Source organism: Tursiops truncatus, chromosome 20 (genome assembly GCF_011762595.2).
Source record: "Tursiops truncatus isolate mTurTru1 chromosome 20, mTurTru1.mat.Y, whole genome shotgun sequence".
NCBI classification, from domain to species: Eukaryota; Metazoa; Chordata; class Mammalia; order Artiodactyla; family Delphinidae; genus Tursiops; species Tursiops truncatus.
The window spans coordinates 36,915,127-36,943,001 of NC_047053.1; the positions used below are offsets into that span (position 1 = coordinate 36,915,127).

At 49.4% G+C, this 27,875-nt stretch overlaps 1 protein-coding gene across 1 annotated transcript; it reads right to left on the reverse strand.

Moving 5' to 3' along the window:
- Positions 1-510: 510 nt before the first annotated feature.
- PIP4K2B (phosphatidylinositol-5-phosphate 4-kinase type 2 beta) lies at positions 511-27,352 on the reverse strand. Its single transcript, XM_033848412.2, has 10 exons — positions 27,082-27,352; positions 17,274-17,371; positions 14,114-14,210; positions 11,848-12,000; positions 10,813-10,959; positions 9,721-9,759; positions 9,069-9,182; positions 5,880-6,138; positions 5,310-5,413; positions 511-4,658 (listed from the first exon to the last, which is right to left on the reverse strand). Exons 1-10 carry the CDS (start codon positions 27,238-27,240, stop codon positions 4,578-4,580), a joined length of 1,251 nt encoding a protein of 416 aa, XP_033704303.1. The 5' UTR covers positions 27,241-27,352; the 3' UTR covers positions 511-4,577.
- Positions 27,353-27,875: the final 523 nt, after the last annotated feature.

Genomic DNA, 27,875 nt, shown 5'->3' on the forward strand with positions numbered 1-27,875 from the left:
CGCGGCATGTGGGATCTTCCCAGACCAGGGCTCGAACCCGTGTCCCCTGCATTGGCAGGCAGATTCTCAACCACTGCGCCACCAGGGAAGCCCGAGAACCACTAGATTTTAAGCTAAACGTTTAGATGGAGAACCGGAGGCACATAGAGGTGACTTGTTAAGTCAGCAACATAGCTAGTCAAGGGAGAGCTAGGACAGGTGTGGCGGGTGTGTGGCTCCCAGCAAGTGTTGGTTCTACGCGGCTGGAGAAGTGAGGGGCTGTTGGTCCATTCCTCAGCGAGTGTGGTAATGGCAGCTGACAGGCAGATGGTCCGGTGCCTGTGCTCTTAACCATTGCTTATTAACTGCATCTGAGAGTGGGTGACCAAAGTCATTGACTGTTCTTTCCCCAAACTCAAGCCATACCCTGATTTAGCCCAAGCAGCCCCTAAAACTGGGACCAAAACCTTTTAATTATGAAAAAGATAGATAAAAGGCTTATTTCCGAAGGACTCATACATAACAGGTGTGTACACAAACCTTTTTTGAATTTTATTTTTTTCCTCGGGTTGGAGATTCACCTTAACATGCATGCATCTTAAAACAGTAACAGGGTCTCGAACTGTTCCGAGCAGACATTAGACAAGCACAGGGGGTTGAAAATTCCTATTTAAAAAAAATGGAAATTGCAGTGGGAAATTGAGAAGTCACACGCATATGGTGGGGTGGTCGTTTATCCTGCTCCCCCAAAAGCTGAATCTAAACTTCATTCACATTTTTTTATTACAATGACCCGACCTGATGCTTGGGTGTGCTGAGCCGCACCAGGCCTTCCCCCAAAGGTTGTTGGTTCCCACTTCCTCCCAAAATGGCTCTGAGTAAGGGGAAGGGGCTCCTCTGGAAGTTTCCTCCCCAGCCTCCAAAGGATTGCCCGCCGGGGACAGCCGATTCTCCTCGTCCCTCTGGAGACACTCTTCATAAGTGGCACGTTTCAGAAGAAGGCCAGGGCTGTGTCACAAAGCCGCCTGCAGATGGCTGGTAGATTTGGGGGCAGTTTGAATGTTTTCCCTTTGATTCCTGTGCTCAGGCTGGAGCCTCCTCCCCACATTTCTGCCAGAAAAAAGTGAGGTCTCTGGTACTGGGGGAGCCACAGGTCTAAGGCCAGAGCTTCCTAAGGGTTGTTTTAAACACACTGTCCCTTCTGGCCCCTAACACTTGAGTAGCCCAAATGCTGGGGATTGCTGAAATTTCTTCTCTCCCAACCTGAATTGGTAAAAAGACAATTAGGAGGGTGGGACTGGCTACTGAGAAAAGTCCTGGGTCTTTGGTCCACCTCCCTGGGGCAGGCCCTGGCAGACTGTGAAGAGGGGAAAGTCGGTAGGGCAGGAGTATGTAGTCCCAAGCCCTGAGCGCTACCAGGGTACCTGTTTGAGGCCTAAAGCACAGGCAAGAGAAACAGAAGTAGGAAGAGGGAGAAGGGATGACGAGCTGCCTGTGGAGGGAACCTAGGGAGTGCCACTGAGAGCAGCCACAGGGGCGACTCATAGCACATCCCACAGACCAGTAACCCCTGAGCTAGATAAGGAGACATCGAGCATTGCCTCAGGCTGTGCTTCTGGAACTGCTGGCTTCCTAGCCTGCCCCATAACCCCCAAACTGCAGGGCACAGGGAATGAGCTTGCACTAGGGGACAAAGACTCAGTGGTTCATTAATAGGAACAAGGGCCAAAGGCCGCCTTCTAGTGGTCTAGGTGGCGTTTTCAGAGAACCCCTTACTTTGGTGGGGAGACCTGGGAGACTAGAGTTTTCTCAGCCATAGACTTTCAGAAGAGGGGCAGGGCGGGAGAAGCTGTGACTGGTTAAATGGCAGAGGGAGAGAATGGAGAAAAATCCTGCCCTGTCCCCATCCAGGCCTCACCCAGTCAGCCACATTCTATTCTTATGCCTTTGTTCTTGGGAGACCAAATTATTCCGGGATGCCGTAAGACCATTCAGTTTTTCTTCATGGCTCCAAAGAGTGATGGTGAGGGTAGTCACTTCCCCTCAGACACCTGCCCAGAGAGGGCATGGTGGGACTTGGAGAAAAAACACAAAGGTTTGGGGATCACTTCACTTTCTCTACATTCAGACTGCAAACCAAATTTAACATCTTCATCGTTACAAAAAGAAGAGAAAGAACTTGTATAAAACCAGATAAATAGCTTTCAAACATTTGAATGCCAAAGGAGCTAAAGGACCACACCCAAGGTTTTGAAGATAGCACAGAGAATGAGCTTTAAACAAAATTTAAAATCCACCAAACCACAGCTTAAATGTTTTGACCCAGTCAACAATACTGTTAGAAAAACAAAAAGAGCATTTAAAACAGAATGCTACCTCTCAAAATGTAAACAATATACAAAACAAAAACAAAAGCCCACAAAAACTCGATGTTAAAGAAGTTAGATACCTGGTAGCTCACCTTCAACTGAACACAACTGGTTACACTTTTCGTACACATGATGGCGACATGATCAGCAGACCAAATGCAGGAAGCCGAGGGAGCCCAAGGTTGTGGAGGCTGCAAGAGGACAGCCTGAAAAGCTTGGGAGATGCTGGGCTCGCCTAGGAGCAGATCCAAACTTTCATTCTTGATTAGGAGGTGGGGAAATCAAGTCCAAACATTATTCCTACTAATCCCTTCCTAAGTCAAATTTGTTTTCTCCACGAGCCACTTGGTTCCAAGTTCTTCCGGTCACTTCGCGGTCTTGCTGCTGACGTTCAGAGCTACCTACAGCCCCTTCCTGGGGCCAGGGCAGTTGTTTGGCCCCTGTCTGCCTCTTCCAGAAGGGTTCCAACAGCCCCAGTAGAGTCCAAGAATGCGGTCTCCATTCCTCCCTGACCTAAATACCGTGGGTTGGGCACAGAGATGGTGCTTGTTCCTGCTCCAGAAGCTGAGCCTGGCCAGGTTTGCAGGGAGCCAAGGAAACCAATCCATTCATTCAAAATGGTTCCACACACTTTCCTTCCATTTGCGGAGTTATCTACAGGTTTTACCGTGTCTCATCCCAAGACCCCAGTTCCTGGTGAGATGGTGAGAAGACGCAGGAATGTACCTCCCCCAACACAGGGCTGTCTTCTCTCCTAGCCAGACCAGACTGCTCTGACGGCATCGCAGAAGGACACAATTCTGAGGCTTAGGTAGCCGGCTCAGAAGGTGGGTAGAGATCCTGAAGGAAGCTGCAGGATGCCACTCCTGAGGAGGCTTGCGGGTGGCAGATCTGCGAAAAGTCTGGGGGGCCATCGAGGAAAACCAGATCCAAGGTTGGGGCCAGGTTGAATCGCACATCAAGCCTCCAAATTGGATTTCCCAGGTCAGATCCTCAAGTGGCTCAGAAGCAACCTCAGGCTTGGGTGCCACGCTCCAAGGTGGGGGGCACCACTCCCTGCTGGCCACAACCATCCAGGTGACAAACCACAGGGAGGCAGATTACCTACATGGCAGCCCTGGGGGTTGAAGAGGTATCTCTGCAAGGAGCACCCCAGGCACATGGAGATCTGCCCCCAACTAAAAGCTCACCTACAAATGAGAGTGCCTGGGAGAAGGTCAGAAGGAAGTAAATGGATGGAGGGCATAGGACCTCATTCGATACTCATCAGCTTTGCTGGGCTTTCCCAAGGGGAAATAACCGTTTAATAAGCACGAGGGTCCTGTTATAGCCAAAGGTGCTTTCTAGTTCCTCTTGACTCAGTGGGAGGCTTTACAGAGAAGACATCTGAACTCCAGGAGCCGAGAGAGCCCAGGAGCTTGGGTGGTGATCATGGGGTTCTCTGAGAACCAGCTGTCCAAGAGCCCAGCAGCCCCCGACCCCTTACCATCCCATGAGGATGAACTCACTCCCCTCTGAGATCTTTGATTCTGATCCAAGATGCCTGATGTTGATCTGGAGTGTTCCTTCGGGAAGAACAGCACTTAGATGGAGGAATCATGTAACATTTCACTTGGAGCTGAGGCTGAAAAAGTGGAGGAAGCTGTGCACAATACTCCATGAAGTTAAAAGTTAACCTCGACAAGATCAAATGCAGCAGGGAGGGCAGAGGCGTCTAACCTCCTCTCCTGTGGCACCAGAGCGCTTTGCTCTGAGAGGACCCTTCGCTGGGTCTATGGGTGCTTCTCTAATCGAAGGGAAGTGAGAGCAGGTCAGGGATGGGGAGGGTGGATAGGGTGATGACATACATCGTTATAAATAGCAAATCTGGAGCAACGAAATTTCAGAAACAAAACCCAAATAAACCCACAAAGTCATCTCTAGCCCCAAGGTATCTTAAAAAGTTACAGGGTAACAAAAAGGAAACCCCTTTTTAACCTGGGTCAAATGGGGGGGAAATCAAGGGTAAGCAGGTGAGGTTACATCCTGTGAGCACGCGCACACACAGCACATCCCCTCCTCTCCAGCTAGTCTCTTCCAGTGTCACAGGCTGCAGTCGCATTGCTAAAGCCCTCCCCTACCCGCCACTCTGCTCCCCACCCTCCCATCCAGCCCAAATAACACCCTCTCCCTCTTCCAATCCCCGACCCCACATCCAGCACTCTGGCTCTGGCTGAAGGTAGAGGGTAACTACGTCAGGATGTTGGACATGAACTCGTTGAAGCGTTTGGAGTACTGCTCAGGGTTCACAGTTGAGATCTCCGCTCCCGCCTGTAATACACAGAGGCCCTAATCAGGAGGCTGTACCTAGGAGGGGCCTGGGTATTCAGGAGCCTCTGGCTCCACGTTAGAGTTGAATACTGCCCCCCGCCCCCAACTGGGCAGGCCACCTTGAGAAATGGTTCCCATGTCTCAGAAGTGCCCTGGCCCCGCTCCTCTGATTCACAATCCCAGGGCTGCTCCCACTGAAGCAGGAACAAGACAATGGGGAGACGGCAGAGGGGCCCCAGAGCTCTGGGGGGCCCCTGTTTAGAGAACAGTAGCTTGAAGCCCATGCGGAAACAGGCCTCTGGCGAGCAGTGTGGGCATGTAAACAAGGCTATTACTGGCGGTCAACAAGATGCATGACAGGCCCAGCAGCCCTGGGGGAAGGAGCCAGAGAACAAAGCAAGTTGGGCATATCAGCCAGCTGCAGGGAGGGGATGGGACGTAGATGGCGGAGAAAGAACACAAGGCAACCAGGCGGGCTGCTCTTCCTGGTCCCTGTCCTGGGAGAAGGGGCCACGAGAGCATCCCCTTCGAGCAGGAGGCCTCCCTGGGGGTCTGAGGCCCCACCCCCAGGCCCGGATGGAGACTCGAAGGACTCACCCCGGGGGTCTGAGGCCCCACCCCCGGGCCCGGATGGAGACACGAAGGACTCACCCCGTGTTTCACTGTTTTGGCAGCATGTGCAGCTTTCTTCTTAGCATCGTACGGCGTGAGGATATCGATGATGGCCATGAAGTAAACCTCCTTCTTGGGGGCACCTGAAGCGGGAGGGGAAGCAGGAAAGGAGGAAGAGCAGGGAGAAGAGCAGAAAGCAGCTGGGTCCATAACCCTCCAGATACGACACCCAGATTCATCCCTATCACTTTGAATGTGAGGAAAGGAATGACCCATGGAGTTCTTCTTAGAAGCTTTCATAGCTCTTATCTTATGTGATCTTCACAGCCACCCTGTGGGGTTGACGTGACACCGTTTAGGAGGCTTTGTCCATCCCATGAACCAGAGCCAAACCAGGCCTCAGCTATCCAGGACAAGCAAAGAGGTGAAGGAAGGCCTGACAGAGAAGGACCCCAGCGCCCCAGAAGACAGCGTTACTGCTGGTGACCCAGGATGGAGGCAGAAAGGGGCCAAAGTCAGCAGTTACTAAGATGGAGGCCCACTGAAGAGGGGGAGGGCGGGTAGGATGAGGGCTGGGGGCAGGGCAGGCAGGCAGAGGTGCCTACTTACTTTCATGGCTTTTCATGGCATAGACATCAACAGAGGGATCAAATTCCCCAGGACCAAAGAACCGGGGAAAGCTGAGGAGGTTGCCAGGGCTGTCCGGAGGTGTGCCGTAGGAGCAGAGCAGGCTGCCCCCCGCCCCGTCGTGCTCACACTCCTCATCCTCCGCCCGCTCCTCCACCTCCATCTCCTCCTGCTCTGCCCGGTCCACATCGTGGATGCCCACCAGCAGGCTGTAGTCCATGATCTTCAGCTGGGCCAGGAACTAGGGGCGTGGGGGGAGGAGAGAGGGAAGGAAGAGGTTACAGGGACATCTGGAGAGGCAAAGTGGCATCTGGAAAGGAGAGAAAAGGCATTCCTTTCAACTTAATTCTCCCATTCTGAAATACAGCAGAGAATAAGACATCAGAGCCTCTGCCCTCAACGAGCTCACTATCTAACGGAGAAGACAGTCACTCCACAAGGGCGAGGAGCTGTGGGAGTCGACGGCAGAGGGGAGAGGGCCTCCCTGAGGAAAGGAGTTGAGCCTGACCCAATGAATGAAGAGCAGTCAGGCAGGCAGAGGCTGTGGGAGTAAAAGTAGAAGGAGCACTGCAGGAAGAGGGAAGAGCCGATTCTGTCTGGGATCAAGAGGTGAGGTGAGGTGAGGTGAGGTGAGGTGAGGTGAGGTGAGGTGAGGTGAGGTGAGGTGAGGTGAGGTGAGGTGGGGTGAGGTGGAGGAAAGAAAGAATGGAACGCTGCACTGCGCATTTCTCATCCATATAACAAGTGCTGGGAGCAGGATGGGATCTAAGTCTCCTGAGCCAGGACTCAATGACTTGGAGAAGAACAAAGAGCGTGGGAATGATACAGGATGGAAATGGCCAACTGGCATTCCAGTTTAACTAATGTGACGCCACAGCCACTGGTCCAAGTCCTCTGTGAACTAGCCAGCAGCCACCATCAGCCATGTGCCAGGCATCCTGCCATGGTCACAAATGAACCTGCAGCACTGCAGGAAACTGTCTGACTGACTAGACGGAGAATCATAATAGGACCAGAGGGGCTCTATGCACAGGCCCAGAAGACAACTAAATAAGCATAAGAAGCCCCAGTGGTAGGAGATCAGCAGAATCTCCTCAGGAAAGAAAGGTGAGGGGCACCATTGCAAGCACCTCTGGACAATGCCCTCTGAAGGCCGAAGGAGAAGGGACCAGTGTCCCAGAAAAGAGAGACTCTGTGAGCCGCACCCCCTCCCGTCCATCTGCAAACATTTATAAAGTAACATGCAAGTGAAAACAAATGAATTGTGTTAACTGCCTTAAATTCTTCTTGAAGGCAGAGTAGGGAGAAAAGGAGGAAAAGGAGGAGAAAGACTCTGGACAAACCAAATGTCAGAATAAAAGCACAAACGTAGTAGGGGGTGGTTAAGGTAAAGCTTACTAACAAAAATAAGTCTGTTAAACCCATGTTCGCAGGAGCATTATTCACAATGAAGCAATCCAAGTGTGAGGGTTGATTTTATGTGTCAACTTGACTGGGCTACTGGGTGCCCAGAAATTGGGTCGAATATTATTCTGGATATGTCTGTGAGGGTGTTTATGGATGAGCTTAACATTTGAATTGGTAAATTGAGTAAAGCAGACTGCTCTCCCTAAAGTAGGTGGGCCTCGTCCAATCAGTCGAAGGGCTGAGAAGAATGAAAAGGCTGACTCTCCTGTGAGTAAAAGGGAACTCCTCCTGCCTAACTGCCTCTGAGCTGGGACATCAGTTTTTTCCTGCCTTCAGATGCAGACTGAAACATCAGTTCTTCCTGGGTCTCAAGCCTGCTGGCCTCTGGACTAAAGCTACACCATCAGGTCTCCTGGGTCTCTAGCTGGTCAACTGCAGATCTTGGGACGTGTCAACCTCCATAATTATGTGAGCCAGTTCCTTACAATAAACATCTACCTATCTCTCTACACCCCATTCTGTTTCTCTGGAGACTAGAAACTAGATTAATTAGTTAACCTTAACTAGTGACCAAGTGTCCATCAATGGATGAACAGGTAAACAAAATGTAGTATATTCATACAATGGAATATTACTCAGCCTCAAAAAGGAAGGACATTCTGACACATAGCACAACATGGATGATCCTTGAAGACATTACGGTAAGTGAAAATAAGCCAGACACGAAGGACAAACACTGTATGATCTACTTATATGAGATTCCTAGAGCCGTCAATTTCACAGAGACACAAAGTAGAATGGTGGTTGCCAGGGGCAAGGGAGAAGGGGGAATGGGGAATTAGTGTTTCTTGGGTACAGAGTTCTCGTTTGAGAAGATGAAAAAGTTCTGGAGATGGATGGTGGGGATGCTTGCACAACCATGTCAATGTACTTAATGCCACTCAACTTCAAAATGGTTAAGATAGTAAATTTTATGTTATGCATATTTTACCACAATAAAAAAAATAAAACATTTGCTGAAGTTTATAGAATTTGGTTTTAATGAACAGGCTCCCAACTGATTAAAATAGGAGACACTGGGACTTCCCTGGCAGTCCAGTGGCTAAGACTCTGTGCTCCCGATGCAGGGGACCCGGTTTCTATCCCCGGTCAAGGAACTAGATCCCACATGCCGCAACTAAAGATCCCGTACGCAGCAATGAAGCTCCGCGTGCCGCAACTAAGAACTGGCACAGCCAAATAAATATTAAAAAAAAAAAAATAGGAGACACTGAATTATCAGATATCACATTCATTATTTACCACCTGTCCTCCCCAAAGGAACTTCTCCACAGGAAGTCCTGTTCCAACCAGAATGCTGCTAGGTAAGTGCAGAATCAGAGCCAGAGAAAGGCACGGTTGGCAGATCTTAACAGCTGGTTTCCTGTCACTCTGACAGCTGGATGCCCCCTCCACTACGGGGACACCACCAGAAAGGAAGCTTGAAGAGGGGTTGGAACAGACTAGAGAAGAGATGAGGGAAAGCACTCCAAACCGAGTTACACACGTTCCACTGGCACAAATTGTGTCCCCCCAAATGGAATGTACATTTGCACTAGCTTTAGATGCAAATAACTACCTACATGGCTCAAATCACCACCCTTCCTCTTGTCTACACTCCTGGGAAGTGGTGAATTCAATTTTTCTTAAGATTAAAGAGGTTTCTGCTCTGGGGACAAGAGGAGGTCCTGTTTAACCAAAGTAAAAACGAGGGTAAATATATACCTCTACATCCCGTTTCAGTTTTTCCAGGAAGTTCTTTTTACTCTCTTCTCCCACGTGCAACTTCTGCCCTTCATTGAGGAAGTCATTGTCTTTGAAGGTTGGCAAGTCCTTGGCCTGAGAGAGCAATAGCAGTGTTAGGCTGGTGGCCTGATTTGTTCACCCCAAGGAGTCCTCTGCTGGGGGCAATGGTACAGGAAAGGGAAGGATCCTCAGCACAAAGGTGGCCAAGCTGCCAAATCAATAGCTCAGTCCAGGGGCCTACAGTCCCAGCTTCGGGCAGGCAGGGATGGCAAACATGTAGCACGAGTCAGACAATGAGGACTGACCAAAGGACTTCCTGCTGAGCCCTGAGACTACCTCAGAGCTCAAGCAGCCAGCCACCCACGGATTCAGGCTGGCCTGAGATGGAAACTGCTAGCCCCCCAGGACTACGAAGAACCCAGCAAGGGCAACGGAAAAGGCTGGAGGCCAAGGCCTAGGCCAAGGATGAGGACAGACACAAGCTCAGTGACACAGCATTTCACATCAACAGACCGCATGTCTGGGAACTAGGCTGGGGCGGCAGCAGAGGAAGGGACAGGATGGCCAACAGAAGGTGTTTTTGATTCCCAGCGACCCATTCCACAAGTGATCAGCACAGGCCCCAGCATACCTTCTCCTTGTCACTCGCTTCTCTGGCAACAGTAGAACCCTGAAAGGATAAGAGCCATCAGGAGGAGTCCAGCTGAGGCAAATTCCGTTGATCGAAAAAACATGCACCGGTCTTTAGGGAGAGGCAGCAGGTGAACTCAAGTAGGCTGGTTAGACTCCTAGAGGGGCCAGGAGGCAGCAACTTGTTCACTTCCTCTGTCACAGACCGCTTACAGAGCTCTGACTATATACCAGACACATGCTCAGAATATCGGGCTGAATGGAGGGACTCAGTCGCTGCCCTTAAGGAACTCTCCTTCTAACAGGGGAGACAGACAGTAAGCAGGAGTTACACGATTAATTAATCCATTAATTCCAATGGTGCTCAGTGGTACAGGGGAGAAGGCAGGACTCTGAGAGCATGTAGTACAGGGGCAGGGTCCAGACTGGGGAAGGGCGGTGGCCAAAGCCTGCTTCCTAGAAGAACTGATTTTGAGCCGAGCTCGGAAGGCTAAGTAGGACGTAATTAGGTGGGGGAAGGTGGAGGTGGAGAAAAGGGCAGGGAGAGAAAAGATCACAGGCAGCCTATGTGAGATCTGGGGAGGCGGAGAGCACGGGCACTGCAGGAACGGAAAGGAAACCAGTGCAGCCGCAGCAGAGAGAGGGAGAGTGGTGTGAGGAGACAGGAGTCAGGAAGCCAGGTTCAAGAACAACGGAGTGCTGTGGTTCACAGGCACACGTGTGTTTCTGTCCGTGTCTAGAAATGTGCTTGTGCTGTCAGTCCATGGGGCTTGGACAGCTGCCAGGGTGCCTGCGTCTGCACAGCCTGTCCCCGTACTGCTGCCCTCTGTGCGCACATCCCCCTGACAGGGGTGGAAAAACATCAATTGTTACATAAATATGGTACATTGGGGGCTTCAATAACCTCTTGTCACTGTCACCTGGACTTGAGACAGCCTTTGGCTCCTAAGAATTAGGCACATCAACTCCAGAGCCACTTGCCCATGCGAAAACATACACTCCGGCTTTCCCATTATGTGGAAGTTGGAGTCGTGGCCCCTCCAAGCCTCAGGGAGAGGGAGGCCACAGAGCTGGGAAACACAGGGCCCCTTACCTTGAGGTCATACTTGCGGTGTACAGTGAGCCGATGGCTGAACACATTCCTGGTGACCACCATGTAGGTTTCTACGCCGTCCACAGTCAGGCGGTACATGCCCAGGAACTGTGGCAGAAGGGTATTGCCGTGACACTCCACTATGAACTAGAAAGGAAGGCAGGGAAGGAACAGGTGAAGGTGCCAGGATGGACGGGGCTCTTCCTGGGCTAACATGCTCCCTGGGATTCTAGCCTCTAGACCAGTGGTTTCCAAACTGGATTCTGTGAAGTCATGGGGGTTCCTCAGACTTACAACAGGTAACAGCCGCCACCACCCCTAACCGGCAAGGCAGAGGGAGAGGCTGAGCAGGCAGTGCAGAGCCCCTTTGGTTTCATCCGATTGGGATTCTGCAGGAAAATCACTGATCTAGGACTTGCATCTTCTCTGCCAGCCTGAAATGGGAAAGCCAAAGGGCAGAGAGAGGATGCAGAGGCAGGGCTGTGATGGGGTCGCCTGGGAAAACTGAATGGCTTCGTACCCAAAGCTCTCGCCCATGCCAGGCCCCGGGGTTTTCTGCTGTAACTCCCGAAACACCAGAAGTCCCTTTCACCACCTCTCAGGTGGCCAGGGAGAAGCCAGCTTTCCCTGAAGACCCAGGCAGGCTTCGGACAGGCACTCCCTGCCTTTCTCATGGGCAAGTTCCAGATGAGAGGAGAATGGGAGCGGGAAAAGCAGCAGCCCTGCTGAGCCGACAGGACCTCTTTTAGAAGAAATGAGGCAGGTGCCAGAGTGTGAAAACTTTCCAACTCTGACGAGACACAGCTGTTCAACTGGGCCTGCATCCATAACGTGCCTTCATTTCTTTTCTCTTTTTCTCAAGTAGGCATTTCACCTCACAGAAACACGGCCCCGGGGGAGGGCAAGTGCTTGGTTATCAGGAGGTACCTGCCATTACCAAAGAGGACCAAGCCCTCCCCAAGAAGCTCTACCGGGGGCTCCTCTCCCTCTTCCACCAACCCATCCTCTGCTGTTGAGGCTCTTGACTCACCATACCTGGTGGTATTTCTTTAAGATGTTGTGCATCTCAGCCACATCCTCACTTGACACAGTCTTGATCACAAAGCGCCGGTCATAGGTGGTGAGAAAACGTGTGCCGCACCGGCCCTGGCTGTCGCTGTTGATGGGGGCGCTGCGCGTCACTGAATTCTGATGGACCAAGACAAAAGCTGGTCTTGGGAGGGGAATGAAGATTCTGACTTGTATTCTGAGTCTTCTCTTACGGGTCAGACTGCTCTAAGGCCAACAACACTGAGACAGATGGGACCTTACCCACCCCATTTCTCATGGGAAATTCACATCTTTCCCAAAAAGTCTTCCATAAGAGAGACAAGGGTTGTTCCTTACCACCTGCTCCTAATCCTTGACTGGGATGGGAAGAGGACTGACGGAAATATTTCTTTTCATTCTGATCCTAGAGAACTTGCTCTAAAAACTAAAACTCGGCCTCAGATGTTAGGGGCCTCGGCTCTAATCCTGATGCTCACGTGTAATAGGACCTTGGGTGAGCCACGGAACTTCTCTACTCTTGAGTTTCCTCACCTGCAACATGAGATGATTGTCCCAGTCTCTTGGGGGTGACGAAGACAAAGCTTAGGAAATATTCAAGAAGTCAAGCATAAAGGAGGAGTGGACACAGTCATCTTTATCTCCTGTATGTACCCTCATGCTGGAAAACCTTTCCCAAAGCAGGAAGCTGGTCCTCACCACTCTGCCCAACACCTCTCCCCTGACCTCAGACTCCTGTTTGTCTTTGCAGAGCTACGAGGCAGATCCGGGGAGCTTTTCTAGCTCTGTCCCTGCTCCTTCTCGGAGGCCCATTCCCATTAGGATCAGAAGGCAGGAGAAGCCTCAAGCGGGGAGGGAGTAGGGGAAGGTGTGAGTCAACCAAAGAGATGTGTTCACCGAGCAGATGCTGGGAAAAGACCTTCGGGAGGTCACAAGACAGAGGGTTGACAAGCATAATTCTACCCCTGCCTCATTTCCAGGCAGCATTTCCTGTCTCTTTAAGTCACTGGTAGTCTAAGAGCAGAGAGTCCCCTCCCTGAACACCATCTTCCCTGCCCCTATTTCAGTCTTGAGCACCATTATTTGCCCAAAAGTCTATTAGAGAAAAAATACAGGATGTGGCTAGATGGCCAAGGGGAAGGGAAAGAGCCACCATGGAAGGAAGATACCCGAGCAACCTTGCCAATAATGGCAAGAAGTTTTCCAAAAACCTCATGCTCCCATCAGGGCATGACTTAGTTCAGGGTCTGGTCCCAATAGGAGGGGCTGGAGGCCCTCCCAGCACCTCCTGGACACGGCTGGTCCTGACTGTGCAAGTCTCTGGCATCTCTTCCTCCTCTCACGTTCCCTCACCCTCCTCTTCAGGAGGCCCCCTGGATGGAGGACAGAGGAGAAGGAGACCCTGCTTCTCATGATCTACTCTGTGAAAGACTTCCTGGGAGCGGGATGGGAGGAATGACAGCATCTTACAAGATGTGAGCATGCATTTTAGATTTCACTAGGCTGTACTCTCCTTTTTTCCCCCAACAGACAACTGAAAATCAGCTGTATTTCTCACTGCTGCACAAGTGAAGTGGAAAATTCTCCCACCTTCACCACCAGGCTGTCTGCCAGGGGAGGAAGTCCAAGGAAGGTGCTGGGTGGAGAAGTAACAGAAGCCCCAGACAATGAGTCAGACTAGAATGTCCCTGATATTGGGACTGATTCCTCCCAATAGGCCAAAGGCCTCTGTGACATGATCACCCCCCGAAGGGGGCAGCTGCCCTGCCATGCCTAGCCCCCCTCCCAACGTTAGGACAGGGGAGTTTAGGAGGTGGCACTCATACCTGGCAAGAAGTTACACTACCCTTGAAGTCTTCCTTTTATAATCTGTCTTATCAGCTTTAAGAGGCCTCATCTCCCGCTGGCAATAATTCTCTCTTTTAAGTCAAACTACGAAGGAGAAGGGTTCTTCAGCCTAGACTGGGAATGTCAGACTAAAATGAAGCAGCTTCCGTAGACCCCTCTCCCTCCCACTGTGCTCCCTCCCAGGGAGAGGAGCCTGAGCCTGTGAGGCATCATGAGAAGCACTTCTAAGGCCCTCACTCCTCCAAGAGCCCACCAACACTGGAGAAAGACTGCCTGGGCTGGAGTGAGACATGACAGGAAGACGCAGCACAAGAACAGTAGACACGTTTGGTTCCCTACTTGTCCTGTGGCTTCCTGACCCCCCTCCACTCCCTAACCCCTACGATTTTGCAAAGACACCCCATACCTGGTAATCCTGATCATCAATCCCAAACCTCTCCCGGAGATTTCGGAACACCATGGGGCAGTACTCCTTAAACTTAAAGCGGCTGGGGAGGTTCTCTCTGGGGAAAAGCAGAGACATGTTCTTGTGAACTTCTTATTCCTCTAACTCATACACCAGGACTTCTCAAAGTGTGGTCCACAGGTCACCTGGATCGGAACAATCTGCAGCACTGAAAATGTAGGCTGCTAAGCCCTCAGCATTCTCGAGGTCAGTCTAGAAATCTGCATTTTTAACACACACTCCAGGTGATTCTGAGCATGTAAAAGTTTAAAAACCTCACATTCCTTGTATAGACTTTGTAAAAATTAATCTAGCTGTATTCTTATGATTTGTGTACTTTTTCTGAGTACATGCTATCTTTCAATAAAATTTACATTAAAGGGAAAAAAACCCTTACCTGCAGAGAAGTGAGACTGAGTGTTGGCCCTACTTCACAAGTGCTGTACTTGCTGCAGGTAGGTGGCCGCATGTGAAGAGCTGCTGTGAGGTAAATGTCAGTCTGACTGCTAAAGGGAAAGGCTTTTCTCATCAAAGGACCCCCCTCCTCTGGAGATGCTCCTATCAATACATCCTGAAGATGGTTACACCCAGCAAGTCCTGCCCTTGGCTTCCACTGGGATGGAAGGAGAGGGTGCTTTAGATTGAAGAGGTCCTCAGTCAACTGACTGGGATCCCATCTTTCCATGAAGCCTCGTTTGCTGGCTGCTGGCAGCAGTCTACGTCCTCCCCACTCCTTAGTCAATCCACAGACTCCCAGGAGGAAGGAGATCACCTTGAAGGGATGCCTCCTCCAAATCCTCCATCTTGACAACAGTCAACCTGCTTGGGAACTCCCTTTCAGAAACATGGCCCTCTGTTCTCATCACAAGGAAAACAATTTTTTTTCTATTTCTTTAATTCTGTGTCTATATGAGAGGATGGCTATTCACTAAACTTACTGTGACAATCATTTCATGACGTATGTGAGTCAAATCATTATGCTGGACACCTTAAACTTACACAGTGCTGTATGTCAACTATATCTCAATAAAACTGAGGGGAAAAAAAAAGAAATATGTCCCTCTGACTACTCCAGGATGGTAGACTTCAAGGAAATAAAAAGCAGTGGCCTCTCATGAAGGCAGGGGCCTGATCTTCTAGTAAACAGCACTGCAGTCTTATAACTAGCATGTAAACAGTTGTTGAAAAGACAAAAGGAATCAAGAAAGATGAAAAAACAAATAAAGATACTGGATGTCCACTTTAGGCCAAGATGTCAATGTGGTGGACACCATGGACCCTGGTACAATAATGGCCACACCTGAGCCCGGATCTCTGGCACAGAACAATCCCCTTTCCTGCCTCACAGGGTAGCACTGCCTCTCTTTCCTTAGGTGGTGTGATACTGGATATAATAACAAATATATATTTAGTCTTTGTCCTTGTTTCTGGCACAGAGCTCCTAAAATCTTTGGAATTTCCTAAGTGGTAAGAGTAATAAAGGTGTCTTGTTATCTGTAACAAACCCCCTTCAATCACACCTGAATTTATGTTAACGAGGTGACTTTTGTTAAGCCTCTAAGGATGGGTGCTCTTTGCCAGGGGAGCCAACCAGGACTAGAGGGTTGGAACTTTCAGTCCCATATCCCTGACTTCCAGGGAGGGGAGAGGGGCTAGAGGCTGAATCAGTCGCCAGTGGCCAGCGACTTAATCAATCACGCTGTCATAAAAAAGTCCCCATAAAAATCCAAAAGGACAGGGTTCGAGAGCTTCCAGGTTGGTGAACACGTGGAGGTTTGGGGCAGGTGGTGTGCCTGGAGAGGGCATGGAAGCTCCCTGCCCCTTCCCACATACCTTGCCCTATGCCTCTCTTCCATCTGGCTGTTCCTGAGTTGTATCCTTTTATAAAAAACCGGTAATCTAGTATGTAAACTGTCTTCCTGAGTTCTGTGAGCTACTCAAGCAAATTAATCCAACCCAAGGGGGAGGGTCATGGGAACCTCTGAGCTACAGCAAATTGGTCAGAAGCACAGGTGACAACCTGGACTGGAGACTGGGGTCCGAAGCGGGGTGGAGGGGCAGTCCTGTGGGACTCAGCCCTTAACCTGTGAGACCTGATGCTAACTCCAGGTCGAGAGTGTCAGAACTGAACTGAATTGTAGGACACCTAGTTAGTGTCCTACAGAATTGCTTGATGTGTGGGAAACACACACATTTGGTATTAGAAGTGAGTAGTGATGTGAGAGTAGAGGAGAAACAGTTTTTCTTCTATACAGGTGGCCACTTAGCAAGTAGCAGCTATGAAGACAGACAGCTTCTAGAATATGATGTTATTACTTACTATGGCAGAGAGAGGCCACTAATGGATTTTTTCAAATCAAGCTTCTCCTCTGGGCTAACAGTCTGGGAATGGTGGGGTGACAGAGCCCAGCTGGTGAGGTGGTGGAGACAGTGAGACAATGGAGAGTGGAACCAGGATTCAAATGCAGAAAGGAAGAGAGTGTGAGCTGCAAATATTTCCTTGGGTGACCCACAGGAGGATGAAAAAGCAAGGCCTCTAAAGGGCTTACAGCAAGCCCCAAACTGTGCCAGGTGAGGCAGCTGCGCCATCAAAGTCCGAGACAAAGACACCAGTGTTAATCCAAGAAGCCACAATGAGCAAAAATGGGAAGAATGATTTTAGATAGCGCCCCTGGGCACCATGCTCAGCCTGTTGTTCACACGCTAGTTGGAAAGAAAGAAGCTTGGCTGCATCCCAGGCCAGGAACATGCCTGGCAGCTTCTTGCCTCAGACTAAGATCAAGATAGGGCCACTGCTGTCAGCCTCGTACTAGATACCTCAGCTCCCGAGCAGCTCACTGTTAACTAAACTGGCCCTAGATGAATCACTCTGGGCTGAGCCACAAGCCCTGAGGGACACTGGAGGTAGGCTGATAAAGGACTGAGATGACAGGACGGCACAAGGGGGAGAGGCACATAACGAATGCATTTTCCCAGCCAGTTTTTCAGCTCTGTGAGCCAGGTGTTGCTGTCACACCCTGCTAGGTGCTTGCCTGTCCTCACCACGGTGAGGTTTGGGAAGCTCTCTGCCTTGAGGGAAGGAACTGCCACAAAACCTGAGCCCACTCAGCAGGCAACTTACTTATTGAAGAGATGATTGTCCACCTTGATCTTGCTGTATGCTTTGAAGTCATCTGGCATTAGCATGACAGGGACAGGGACATTGCTCAGCTCATTGATCTGCAAAGCAAGGGGAAAGTGAGGTTCTCAGCCAAGGCACCTGCCTCAGAGAGAAAATATGCTACACCGTGGATGCCACCATCTCACCAAACACATGTCCATGGATTCCCTCCTTGTCTTTTTTTTTTTTTTTTTTTCTTTGGCGGTACTCGGGCCTCTCACTGTTGTGGCCTCTCCCACTGCGGAGCACAGGCTCCAGACGCGCAGGCTCAGCGGCCATGGCTCACGGGCCCAGCCGCTCCGTGGCATGTGGGATTTTCCCAGACCGGGGCATGAACCGGTGTCCCCTGCATCGGCAGGCGGACTCTCAACCACTGCGCCACCAGGGAAGCCCCCCTCCTTGTCTTTATTTCTGTTCTTTTCTTCAAATAAGTTCCCAACTTCATCTCTACCTACTGAAATTCTCTCCACCTGATAAGGTCCAGCTCAAAAGGCACCTCCCCTATGAAGCTTTCCATGATTCTCTAGACCATAAATGTTCTTTCCTATCTCGGGATTCCTGAAGCATTGTTTGTATCCATCCTTTGGCCATCTCACAGCCTCCCTCACGTTGCAGTTAATGCTTACAAACCTCACAAGCCTGCTTGACTATAAGCTAGGCAAGATCCTATCACTGATCTTTGTAAGCAAAGATCATCTAATTGACCTTGGAGGCTCCACACATGGTACTTGGCACCACGATTTGCATATGGCAGGTACTATATATGTATTTATCAAATGCAATAATACATGGATCTATGAATAAATATCACCCAACCTATGTGAGTATTAATTGAGGGCTTTGAACATCTTCATTACAATTGGGGATCACTCAAGAAATCAGCCTGGGGCAAGAAAAAAGCTGGATGGGTTTATGTGGGTATGTAACTCTTATCTCCAAAGTAAAGGATTAAATTTAAAGTGAGCAGAAGAGGTAGACATCTGGCCACTGGCTCGTTCTTACTCTCCTAATTAAAGCAGGGCCAGGCCCTAAAGCCGTGTCCTCTCTTGTGCTGAACTGGGGGAGATGCGGGAGGGTGCCTTGCCCCCACTGCAAACAAACCTTCTCATTGTCCTTCATCCCCCCTTCAGGGAGCTGGAGGCTGCACAGGGAACTGGCTTCCCATTGGTGCAGAGCTGAGAGGGCAGCTCCTGCCCTTCCCCATCCCCAGTTTAGCCAATTAGTGGTCTAATTAGCCGCAGATGTCCTCTCCCATCACAGCAGAGTATTTGACATTTGACCCTCAACCCAGTTGCCACTAATGCATTCAGGATTTAGAGAGGAAACCTTAGTCCCGACTTAATGGATAGGGAGCAGGGGGAGCACAGTCTTGTGTCTCCTGGATACTTTCGTTGCAAATCCTATTATCTCAATGAGGCCCCATGTGGCAGTGAGGGAATAACCTAGTCATTAGGACTCCTCCAGGAGCATAAATGGGGGGAAATACCGTGTAATTTGCTGCTCCTTTCATGTTCCAAACCTTTTTTATTTAGAAATGTCAGAGGATGGAGGAAGTTCAAGTTAATGTAGTAACTGGGCTGGGGAAACCATACCTTCCTAGAACTGGTGAAAAACTCAATTTACTCACAGGGAAATGAAGGAAGGCATAGGAGCGTATGTGTATGGGGAGGGGCCGTAGGGTAGCAGTGTAAGTTGGCAGTGGGGCAGAGACAATAAACTGCTGGCATAACTGACTGGCATAAACGTAAAAGTACAGCGTGTATGATTCCATTTATATGAAATTCTATAATCTATGGTGACAGAAATCCAGTAAGAGGCTGCCTGGGTTGTGAGGGGTGTGGATGATTATAAAGGGACGTAAGAGGCGCAATTCTAGGCTATTAGAAACGTTCTATATGTTGTTTAGGATGATGACTACATGAGTACATCATTTTGTCGAAAGTCCTCAAATCGTACACTTAAAATTCCCAGCATCCAGGTCTGAGATGCCCACCACTGGCTCAACAGCCACAGAAAAAAAGTTCTGCCAGTTACCATTCCAGGGGGTGCTCACAGGGCAAGCTGGTTGTTTAGTGAGCGACTAGAGAGGAAACCATTTCGCATCATTTTTCTGCCAATAGAAACAATTCATTGTAGCTGTCCCACTTCCTTTTTCCTGGCATATTAAGCCTGGCTCTGAGAGTTTTAAAAAGTTAAGTTCTGCCTTTTCTAGCTTATTCCACCATGCTAGAAAGAACATAACACTGGCTCAAAGAATATGGTTTTATACCAAAAGGTTCTAGTATCTGCTACTGATTGATTTGGGTTAGTCTAAAATCCAGACTCTATGCCATGGCCAGGGCTTGTTACTGGGAGAACTAGGAAAGACTAAAACACTTGCTTGCGAGGGGTCAATTGCCCCTTAGCCAGGATGAATTATTCTAATAAGAGCTATTCAGGGATGTTCCATTCGTTAATTCTCTGTGTAATTCTAAGTGCAGCATAGTTTGAATAGTTGTAAGCTGGTCAGTTTTTAGTTCTCAATTCATCTCTATTCTTGACTATAGGAATTTCTAACAGATAATATATTGCTGAACAATCCATAAGCTGAACTACGTAGACTCACCCTCATTTCCACTGGGCCACATGCAGATGATTCACTCTAGGGATCAGCTGTACTATTTTTTCTTTTTTTTAGTTGTGCTAAATTTTACATCCCCAGAGAGTTCTATTCAATTTCAGTTGAACAAGCACTTACCGAAATACCTACTACATGCTTCATTTTATGTTAGGGAGAAGGGGGTGTGCAGCAAGGGAAGCGTTGTGTGCACTGTGCACACAAAAGTGGGAGGCTTATCCTTTTATCCGGGAGATGACACAAACCTATGATACAGTAAATCTGGAAGTCAAGGAGCATTTAAGTAAGTGAGAACACAGGGACGGTGAACAGAACAGCCATGTCAGAGGAGGGTGAGGTTAATATGGTCAGAGTCAGACGCCCAGCCCTTACACCTCAGGCTAGAAACGGAACCTAATGCCCCTCCTGGTATTGCCAAGAGCACTTGACACTGGAAGAACCCACAACAAGATCACGTTACACCCTGGCTAAAAATCTTCCACGGCTCCTCACCAACCTCAGGGTAAAGTTTTAACTCCTTCAGCCTAGCAATTAAGGTCTTTCCTGATCTGGCTCAGACTCTGCCAAACTTCTATTCAGTTAACTTCTACTCACACATAGTAAGTAGTAACTTACACATAGTAAGGCTCAGTGTAGCCTTACTATGTGCCAGAAGCTGGGGATACAAAAATGAAAAGATATGGTCTCTGTTTACCTGGGAAGACAGATAACAAATAACAAATACAACGTGATGAGTGCTATAGAGTTATGAATAAAGGTAGACGGAAAAGTAGCTTAAGAAATGACTGATTCTGCCTGGGCATGGGAGAGCTGGTGGCTAGAGGAAGCTATAGAGAAATACCCGTGAGAAAGGCCTACGAGGGTAGTTCTCCAAAAAAAAAAAGGAACAAAACACAAAACCCGAGGAAGGGAATCCCAGCTGTGGGAACAGTCAGAAACAAGCCTCAGAGCTGTAAAAGTATACTGCCCGTTTTAGGTAGGCGGGCGGGGGGAGAGTGGCAGGGTAGGACAGAGGTAATAAGTAGTGGAGGGAGACAGTACAGGAAAGACAGGTGAGCAGCCTCACATATTATCAATATTAGTAAATAACAGCTGCTTCTATTTATGGAATGTCTGTAAGTGGCCAGTGCTTTATATTATTATATATATCATATATCTCACATATATATCCTATTCTATATTTCTAATATTGAATGGTCACATTAATTATTATTAATCTGATTTTGCCTTTTGCAAAAGGTTCAAGGCACCTCGCTCAAGGTCACACAGACAATATGTGTAGAGTCAGGATTTGCTCCCAGGTCTGCTGGTGCCAAAACCTGGGCTCTGTTACACTGTGCTGTGCAATCCTTCTTATGGGCAGCTACCCTGGCTAAGGTAGTGTTTTCCATTCCCTTCCTCTGTCCTAATAATCTGCAAGGAAAGTGTTATGCTCATTTTATAGAAAAGGAAAATGAATCTCAGAGAGAAAAATTACTACTCCAAAGCTATACTAAGGGACATAGCCTGAATTTGAACTTAGTTTGTCCACTATATGATAAATTTGGACTTAACTCTGCAGGCAATGGGAAGTCCTCTCAGGTTTAAGTCCTCTCAGGTTTAAGTCTGGGAATTCACATGATCAGATGGGTGATACAGGAAGGTAATTCTGAAATCAAAATCAAGTAAGGATTGGACAGGGCAAAGGTAAGAAGCAGCAAGACCATTTACGGGGCTATTACAATAGTTCAGGTAGTAGACTATGGCAGCAAGACTAGAAGAAGCTTGAATAAAGCTAACAGAATCAGCCAAGATCTCACTAAATTAACACTTCTGTGAAAGCTTCCCTGTCTTCCCCAGGTTGAACTAGTTACTCATTCCCATGTGCATCTTTATATCGTAAATATCACATTCGCCTGGGTTATTGTTTGCTTACATGTTTCATTTCTCCACTAGACTGTGAGCCCCTAGAAGGAAGACTACCTTACCCATTTTTATGTCCCTAGCAGAATGGCTGGCACAATTAGTTATACAATAAATGTTGGTTGGAGGGATGGATGGCTAGAAAAGGGGGACTGAAAGATGGCTAACACTAGGATAAAAAGAAAAAGAGATAGCAAAGCTGCTGTGACCATGCCTAAGGTTCATGGCCTGGAAGATGGGAAAGATGATTAAGGTTAGCTACTGAGGCTATGACCAGAATGTAAAGAGTCTTAAATGCCAGGGAGAGGAGAATAAAGGAGAGTGACCAAAAGCTTTGAAGCATGAAAGGTTGTGACTAAAGCAATGTTTCGGGAAGACGTGCCTTTCCTTTACTATCTAGCACATTTCTCGGCCAACCTCCTTCACCTTCAGCAGAAGTGCACTTGCGGAATGCAAACTCATTGGAGTAGCACGATAAACAGAACATATTAGGATGGTAAATCTGTTGTATCTCACATCATGTAAGTGGTTTTTGGATTATCCACAAGATTAACTCTATGAGCCATCAGCATAAATAATGAGGAGGCTAAACAAGCTGAGTGAGAAACAACTTAGAAGCAGAGGGTTTACCCTGTGCTGATCCTACTGGACATGAGAATTCAGTCACTAGTTCTAGTCCGGTGAACTGCTGATTCCAGAAGCCTCCACTTCCCTCTGCGACCTTCATAGGGGTTGCTACCCAGGAGGCGCGCGTTGGGCATGCAGGCTTCCTGACATGTCCCAGGGTTCTGTGGGTGGCTCATCAATGGGCTGGCCACCACTGACAATCATTTGTTACCTGCCACCATCAGAAAACATGACGTGTTGGGGAACACATTCCCGAGACCAAGGAGGTCCAAGCGAGATGTGAAACTCCAGAAAGGAAAGGGGCAAGAACAGAGAGCCACAGGTGCCAACAAATCCACCCCTGGGTTTATTCCTCCTTTTTACACCTTGGTTTTTCTTTTCCTGTTTGAGTCCCCAGTGTTCTCTGTGAGGTGGGAAGGTGTGCTGAAGGACAAATTCATCCAAAGGCTTCACTAGAGCAGGAATATTTACTAAAGATTTTTTTTTGGCCACGCTGCACGGCACATGGGATCTTAGCTCCCAGGGATCAAACCCATGCCCCCTGCATTGGAAGCGCGGAGTCTTAACCACTGGACTGCCAGGGAAGCCCCTATTTACTAAAGATTTTTAAAGTAGCAGGAAAAGAGAAAAAGGCAGGGAAAGGAGGTTCTGGGTCTGCATTAGGCAAAGAAAATGTGTGGACAGAATGGGGGTAGAATGTGGGAGAGAACTGAGCAGACTTAAGAATAAATCTGTTCCTCACACCATTCACAAAAATTAACTCAAAATGGATTACAGATCTAAATGTAAGAGCTAAAACTAAAAGAGTTTTTCTTAGAAAACGCTGAGTTTTTCTTAGAAGAAAATATAGGAGTAAATCTTCACGATCTTGGGTTAAGCAAACCCTTCTTTGATATGACACCAAAAGTACAAACAACCAGAGGAAAATAGATAAATTGGACTTTATCAAAATTAAAAACTTGAGCTTCAAAAGATACCATCAAGAAAGTAAAAAAGGGCTTCCCTGGTGGCGCAGTGGTTAAGAATCCGCCTGCCAATGCAGGCAACACAGGTTCAAGCCCTGGTCCGGGAGGATCCCACATGCCGCGGAGCAACTAAGCCCGTGCGCCACAACTACTGAGCCTGTGCTCTAGAGCCCGCGAGCCACAGCTACTGAGCCTGCACACTGCAACTACTGAAGCCCACGTGCCTAGAGCCCATGCTCCACAGCAGGAGAAGCCACTGCAATGAGAAGCCCATGCACTGCAACAAAGAGTAGCTCCTGCTCGCTGCAACTAGAGAAAGCCCACGCACAGCAACAAAGACCCAACACAGCCAAAAATGAATTAATTAATTAATTTAAAAAGAAAGTAAAAAAGATAACCCAAAGAATGGGATAAAATATTTGCAAATCATGTATCTGCTAAGGGACTTGTATCTACAATATATAAAGAACTCTTACAAGTTAATAATAAAAAGACAAATAGCCCAATTTAAAAATGGGCAAAAAGTAATTGGCAAAGGATCTTAATAGATATGTCTCCAGTGAAAATATACAACTGGCCCAATAAGCACATGAAAAGATGTTCAATGTTGTTAGCTATCTGGGAAATGCAAATCAAAATCACAATGAGATACCATTTCAAATCCACTAGGGTGGCTGTAATGAAAAAGACAGACAATAACAAGTGTTGACAGGATGTGGAGAAATTGGAACCCACACACACTGCGGGTGGAAATGTAAAATGGTGCAGTCACTTTGAAGAACCAGTCAGGCAGCTTTCCAAATAGTTAAACATAGTTACCATCAACTTCCCCTATTCCTTCTAATCACTGGGATGAGGCTTCATACATACCCGGTTCCTAAAATGGCCAACAGGTTATCAAGCCAGGTCTGCCTCCTCTGGTCTCCACACCCCTCTCCCAAGCCACCTCTTCCCTAACTCCAGACCCTCTGGGCTGTATTTCATTCACTAAAACTCTGGTTTTCTCTCTCTATTAGTTCTCTCCTGACAGATCCAAAGTCTTCTGATTTTTTTCTCCCTGTTTCCTACACAGTCTTCCTCTGCAAAGTCCAGGGGCTGCATCTCTTGTCCACAAGAGGAGCTCCTGTTACAACACTGAGTTCAAAGGCCTCTTTTTCCACCCAGAAGTAAACCAACCACCTCATGAGAGAGTATGTAACTGACTTGTACTACAGATAAAGACATATCCATCCTTCATGTCTCATATACCATCAACCATAGACCCTCACAGCCTAAATGCTTAAATGGGTGAGAAACTAAAGAATCAAAGAAAAGGTGGTATCTGAAAACTTAGACTGCAAAAAGTTGCAACGATGGGCTTCTGAAGGAAGGTGACCTCCAAGAAAGGCCATCAATCCACCAAAACAATGTGGTCCTGACCCCCTTGAGAACTGCAAGATTTTATAGTCTTCTGGGGAGATGCTCCATTTCCCAAGGGGACCCACGAAGTCCTAGACCTTATTGCAGGCTAAGCGAAAGCAAGAAAACTTTTGACTAACTGAGCTCCAAAGCTCGGCCTGTCCAGGGCAGTGGTGCCCAGTGCATCTCCCCCTGAGGTGTTCGCTCATTATGTCCAGAGGCTTGGGTCTTGCTTAAAGTCAATGCCTTCCCAGCTAGCTCTCAAACAAACTTTCTTAAAGTTAGCAAAACTAGAGGGTGACTAGGAATCACAGATGCCTCTTCATCTGCCAGAGACTCATTGCCTATCAGAAAACCAAGCACCACATACACTCCTGGGAACTGGCAGGCACAGGCACACACTCCTGACCGTAACATTCAGGTTCTCTAACAAGACCATAATTCCCATCTGTCCTGGCACTTGGATGAGAGGCAGGACAAGGAAAAGGAGGCAAAGAAAACGAGACCTCCTATTCAAGCACCACCATCGGCCAACACAGCCCACAGTACTGGACAACGAGCTGCGTCTTTTGTTGTAACCACAGGCGACCTAATCCTCCATCCAGGGCCTCCATTTCTTCACGTATAAAATAAGGGGCCCGAAGTCCCTTACGACTAGCTGTAACATTCCTGACTCTCAGACCTCTACCAATTCTCCATACAGACAGGATGCTTTCTAGTGAGAAACAAGCTGCACAACAAAATCAAGGATTGATTTCAAGGCAGGGACACAGGGTTCACATTTTGATGACCCAGTTTCCCTTGCAATGTTGTCAGATGACCCCTGAGGCAGCAGGAAGCAGTGGCAACAAATGCTGCTGGACTACTGAATCAAAGCAGCTCCCAGAAGTCTAGGCATTAAACCAGCGGTTCTCCCTACCCTGGCCAGGATGTCCACCTCAGTGGGGTTACTGAAAACAGTAACCTGCCCAAGACCCCCATGTGCACTTCTGTATTAGCAGTAAGGATCTAAAACCCCGGCTCAGACTATGGTTCATCAATCTCCAGCCAGAGGCTCTTCTAGAAAAGCAAAGCAAAAAGTCCTGCTGGCCCTGCGCCCCTTTGTCATCATTTGGTCTTGTGGGCAATTTCAAGTGCTCAGAAAAGTCAGGGAGCCTAAAGAACTGATATTCACGGGAAACTCAAGCCATTAGCTTCATTTTTCTCATTCCAAACTTTTAGTTGGTGAAGCTGGCATTTCAGGTCCTCTTACTTCCTCTTCTCATTTCCGGTGTAGGGACTCAATGAAATGGTCAGAACGCAAGGAGCAAGTGGCTGGAAGAGAAAGAAGATCCCAAACAAACAGGACACAAACGAAGTCCTCCAGATCAAACACTGTGCGGGGCTCCAACTTCCTAACAGGAGCTGTTGGCCAATCTCAAAACACCCCAAGGATCCAGGAAACCTCTCTCTCACCTTAATCACTGTCCATTATCACATCCTCATGACCATACAGTAGAAAGCTCAGTAACTGAGAAGTCAACATCTTTGACAAGAACACCACAGTATTCAGGAAGACACATCATTTCTACTATGAGTGGTCCTCATAAGCAGGCCTCACCTTCTCTCAAATGGTTACATTCTCCCTTCTCCCTAACCCAGGAAGACCCTGGTAAAGTGTCTGTGGTCCAAGGAAGCCTGTGCTTCTTCAGTTGATACATCTCGTTCAAGAAGGAAAAAAGGAAACCCAAGGAGGATTTCCAGTCAGTGGCCAGGAGGTCTGGAGGATGGGGAAACTCTGAGCAGTCACACCAACCAAACGACCAGAAATAGAGGAATACTCAGGCAGGCCAGTGCCACCTGCCCTGTCAACTGGACAGTGAGCTAGGCAGCCAATTATAAGGAACATGGGGGAAAACAAATGCAACAAACGGGGTGAGGCGAGAAGAGAGGAAGAAGGGATGAAAGCCATTCCACCCCACCCAGGCCTTCCCTCTGCGCTCCAGGAGCTGCTCGAAGCCAGACGCAGGAAGCTTGAGGGACTGGAGAGGAGGGAACGACGCGACGGCATACCACCGACGGTGACACCAGGCCTCGCGTGGCGCGCGGGGAGGCACACCCGGCCGGGACGGCGTGCAAGGGTGGGGTGGGCGTGCAACTGGCTTGCCAAGGGGTTGCAGGCGTCACTGGCGGGGCCCGCCGGGCAAAGGCCCGGGACTGCGGGGGGCGTGAGCACGCGCGGGGCCGCGCTCGGAGGGGCGCGCGCCGGGGAGCTGGTTACCGTGTGGTTCACCCCCCACATCAGGACGCTGAGGATCGGCTCGCTGGCCCGAAATAGCTTCACTTTCTGGCACACGAAATGCTTCTTCTTGGTCTTGGTCTTGCTAGCGCTGAGCGGCGCCACCGCCACCGCCGTGGTGCTGGTGCAGTTGGACGACATGCCCGGGGCGGCGGCGGCGGCAGCGAAAGGGGGGGCGTCCGAGACGGCACACAAGCCAGCGGTCCCAGGCCTCCCCCGGACCGATCCCCACCCCCGCTCCCTCACCGCGCCATGGTCGCGCCCGTCCCGTTACCTCCCCACCCCGCCCCGGTGGTTCCGTCCGCCCCACGCTCCGCCCTTCTCGCCCCGCCCCAGGGAGCCGGCAGGCCCGCTCCGCACCCCGCCCCCGGGTGGTGCAGCAGCCCCGCAGTCACCAGGCCCTTTCCTCCCCGCCTGGGTGGTATCGCCCGTTTTGGGGAGGCAGCGGCCGCCAGGCCCGCTCCTCCTTCCCGGGCCTGACAGGAACTGAGCCGGCCTCCGCGCGCCTCAGAGCCCCGCGGCCGAGCGGGGAGGGGAGGAGGGCTGGGTAGGTCTCGCTGTCTACCGCGGGAGGGTCTCCCTGTTCGGGGCCCCAAAATTTAGCGTTTGGCTCTTTCCTCAACCTGACGTGCCAAGATGGCGGCGGCGCCACTGCTCCGGAGGGGAGGAGGGGCGGAGGGGCGGGAATGCGAGGAGGGTGGGACGTACCATCCCCACCCCGGGGGAGAGAGGAGGACCACAGCGAGGGGTAAAGTCCTGCCGGGAAAGCAAAGAAA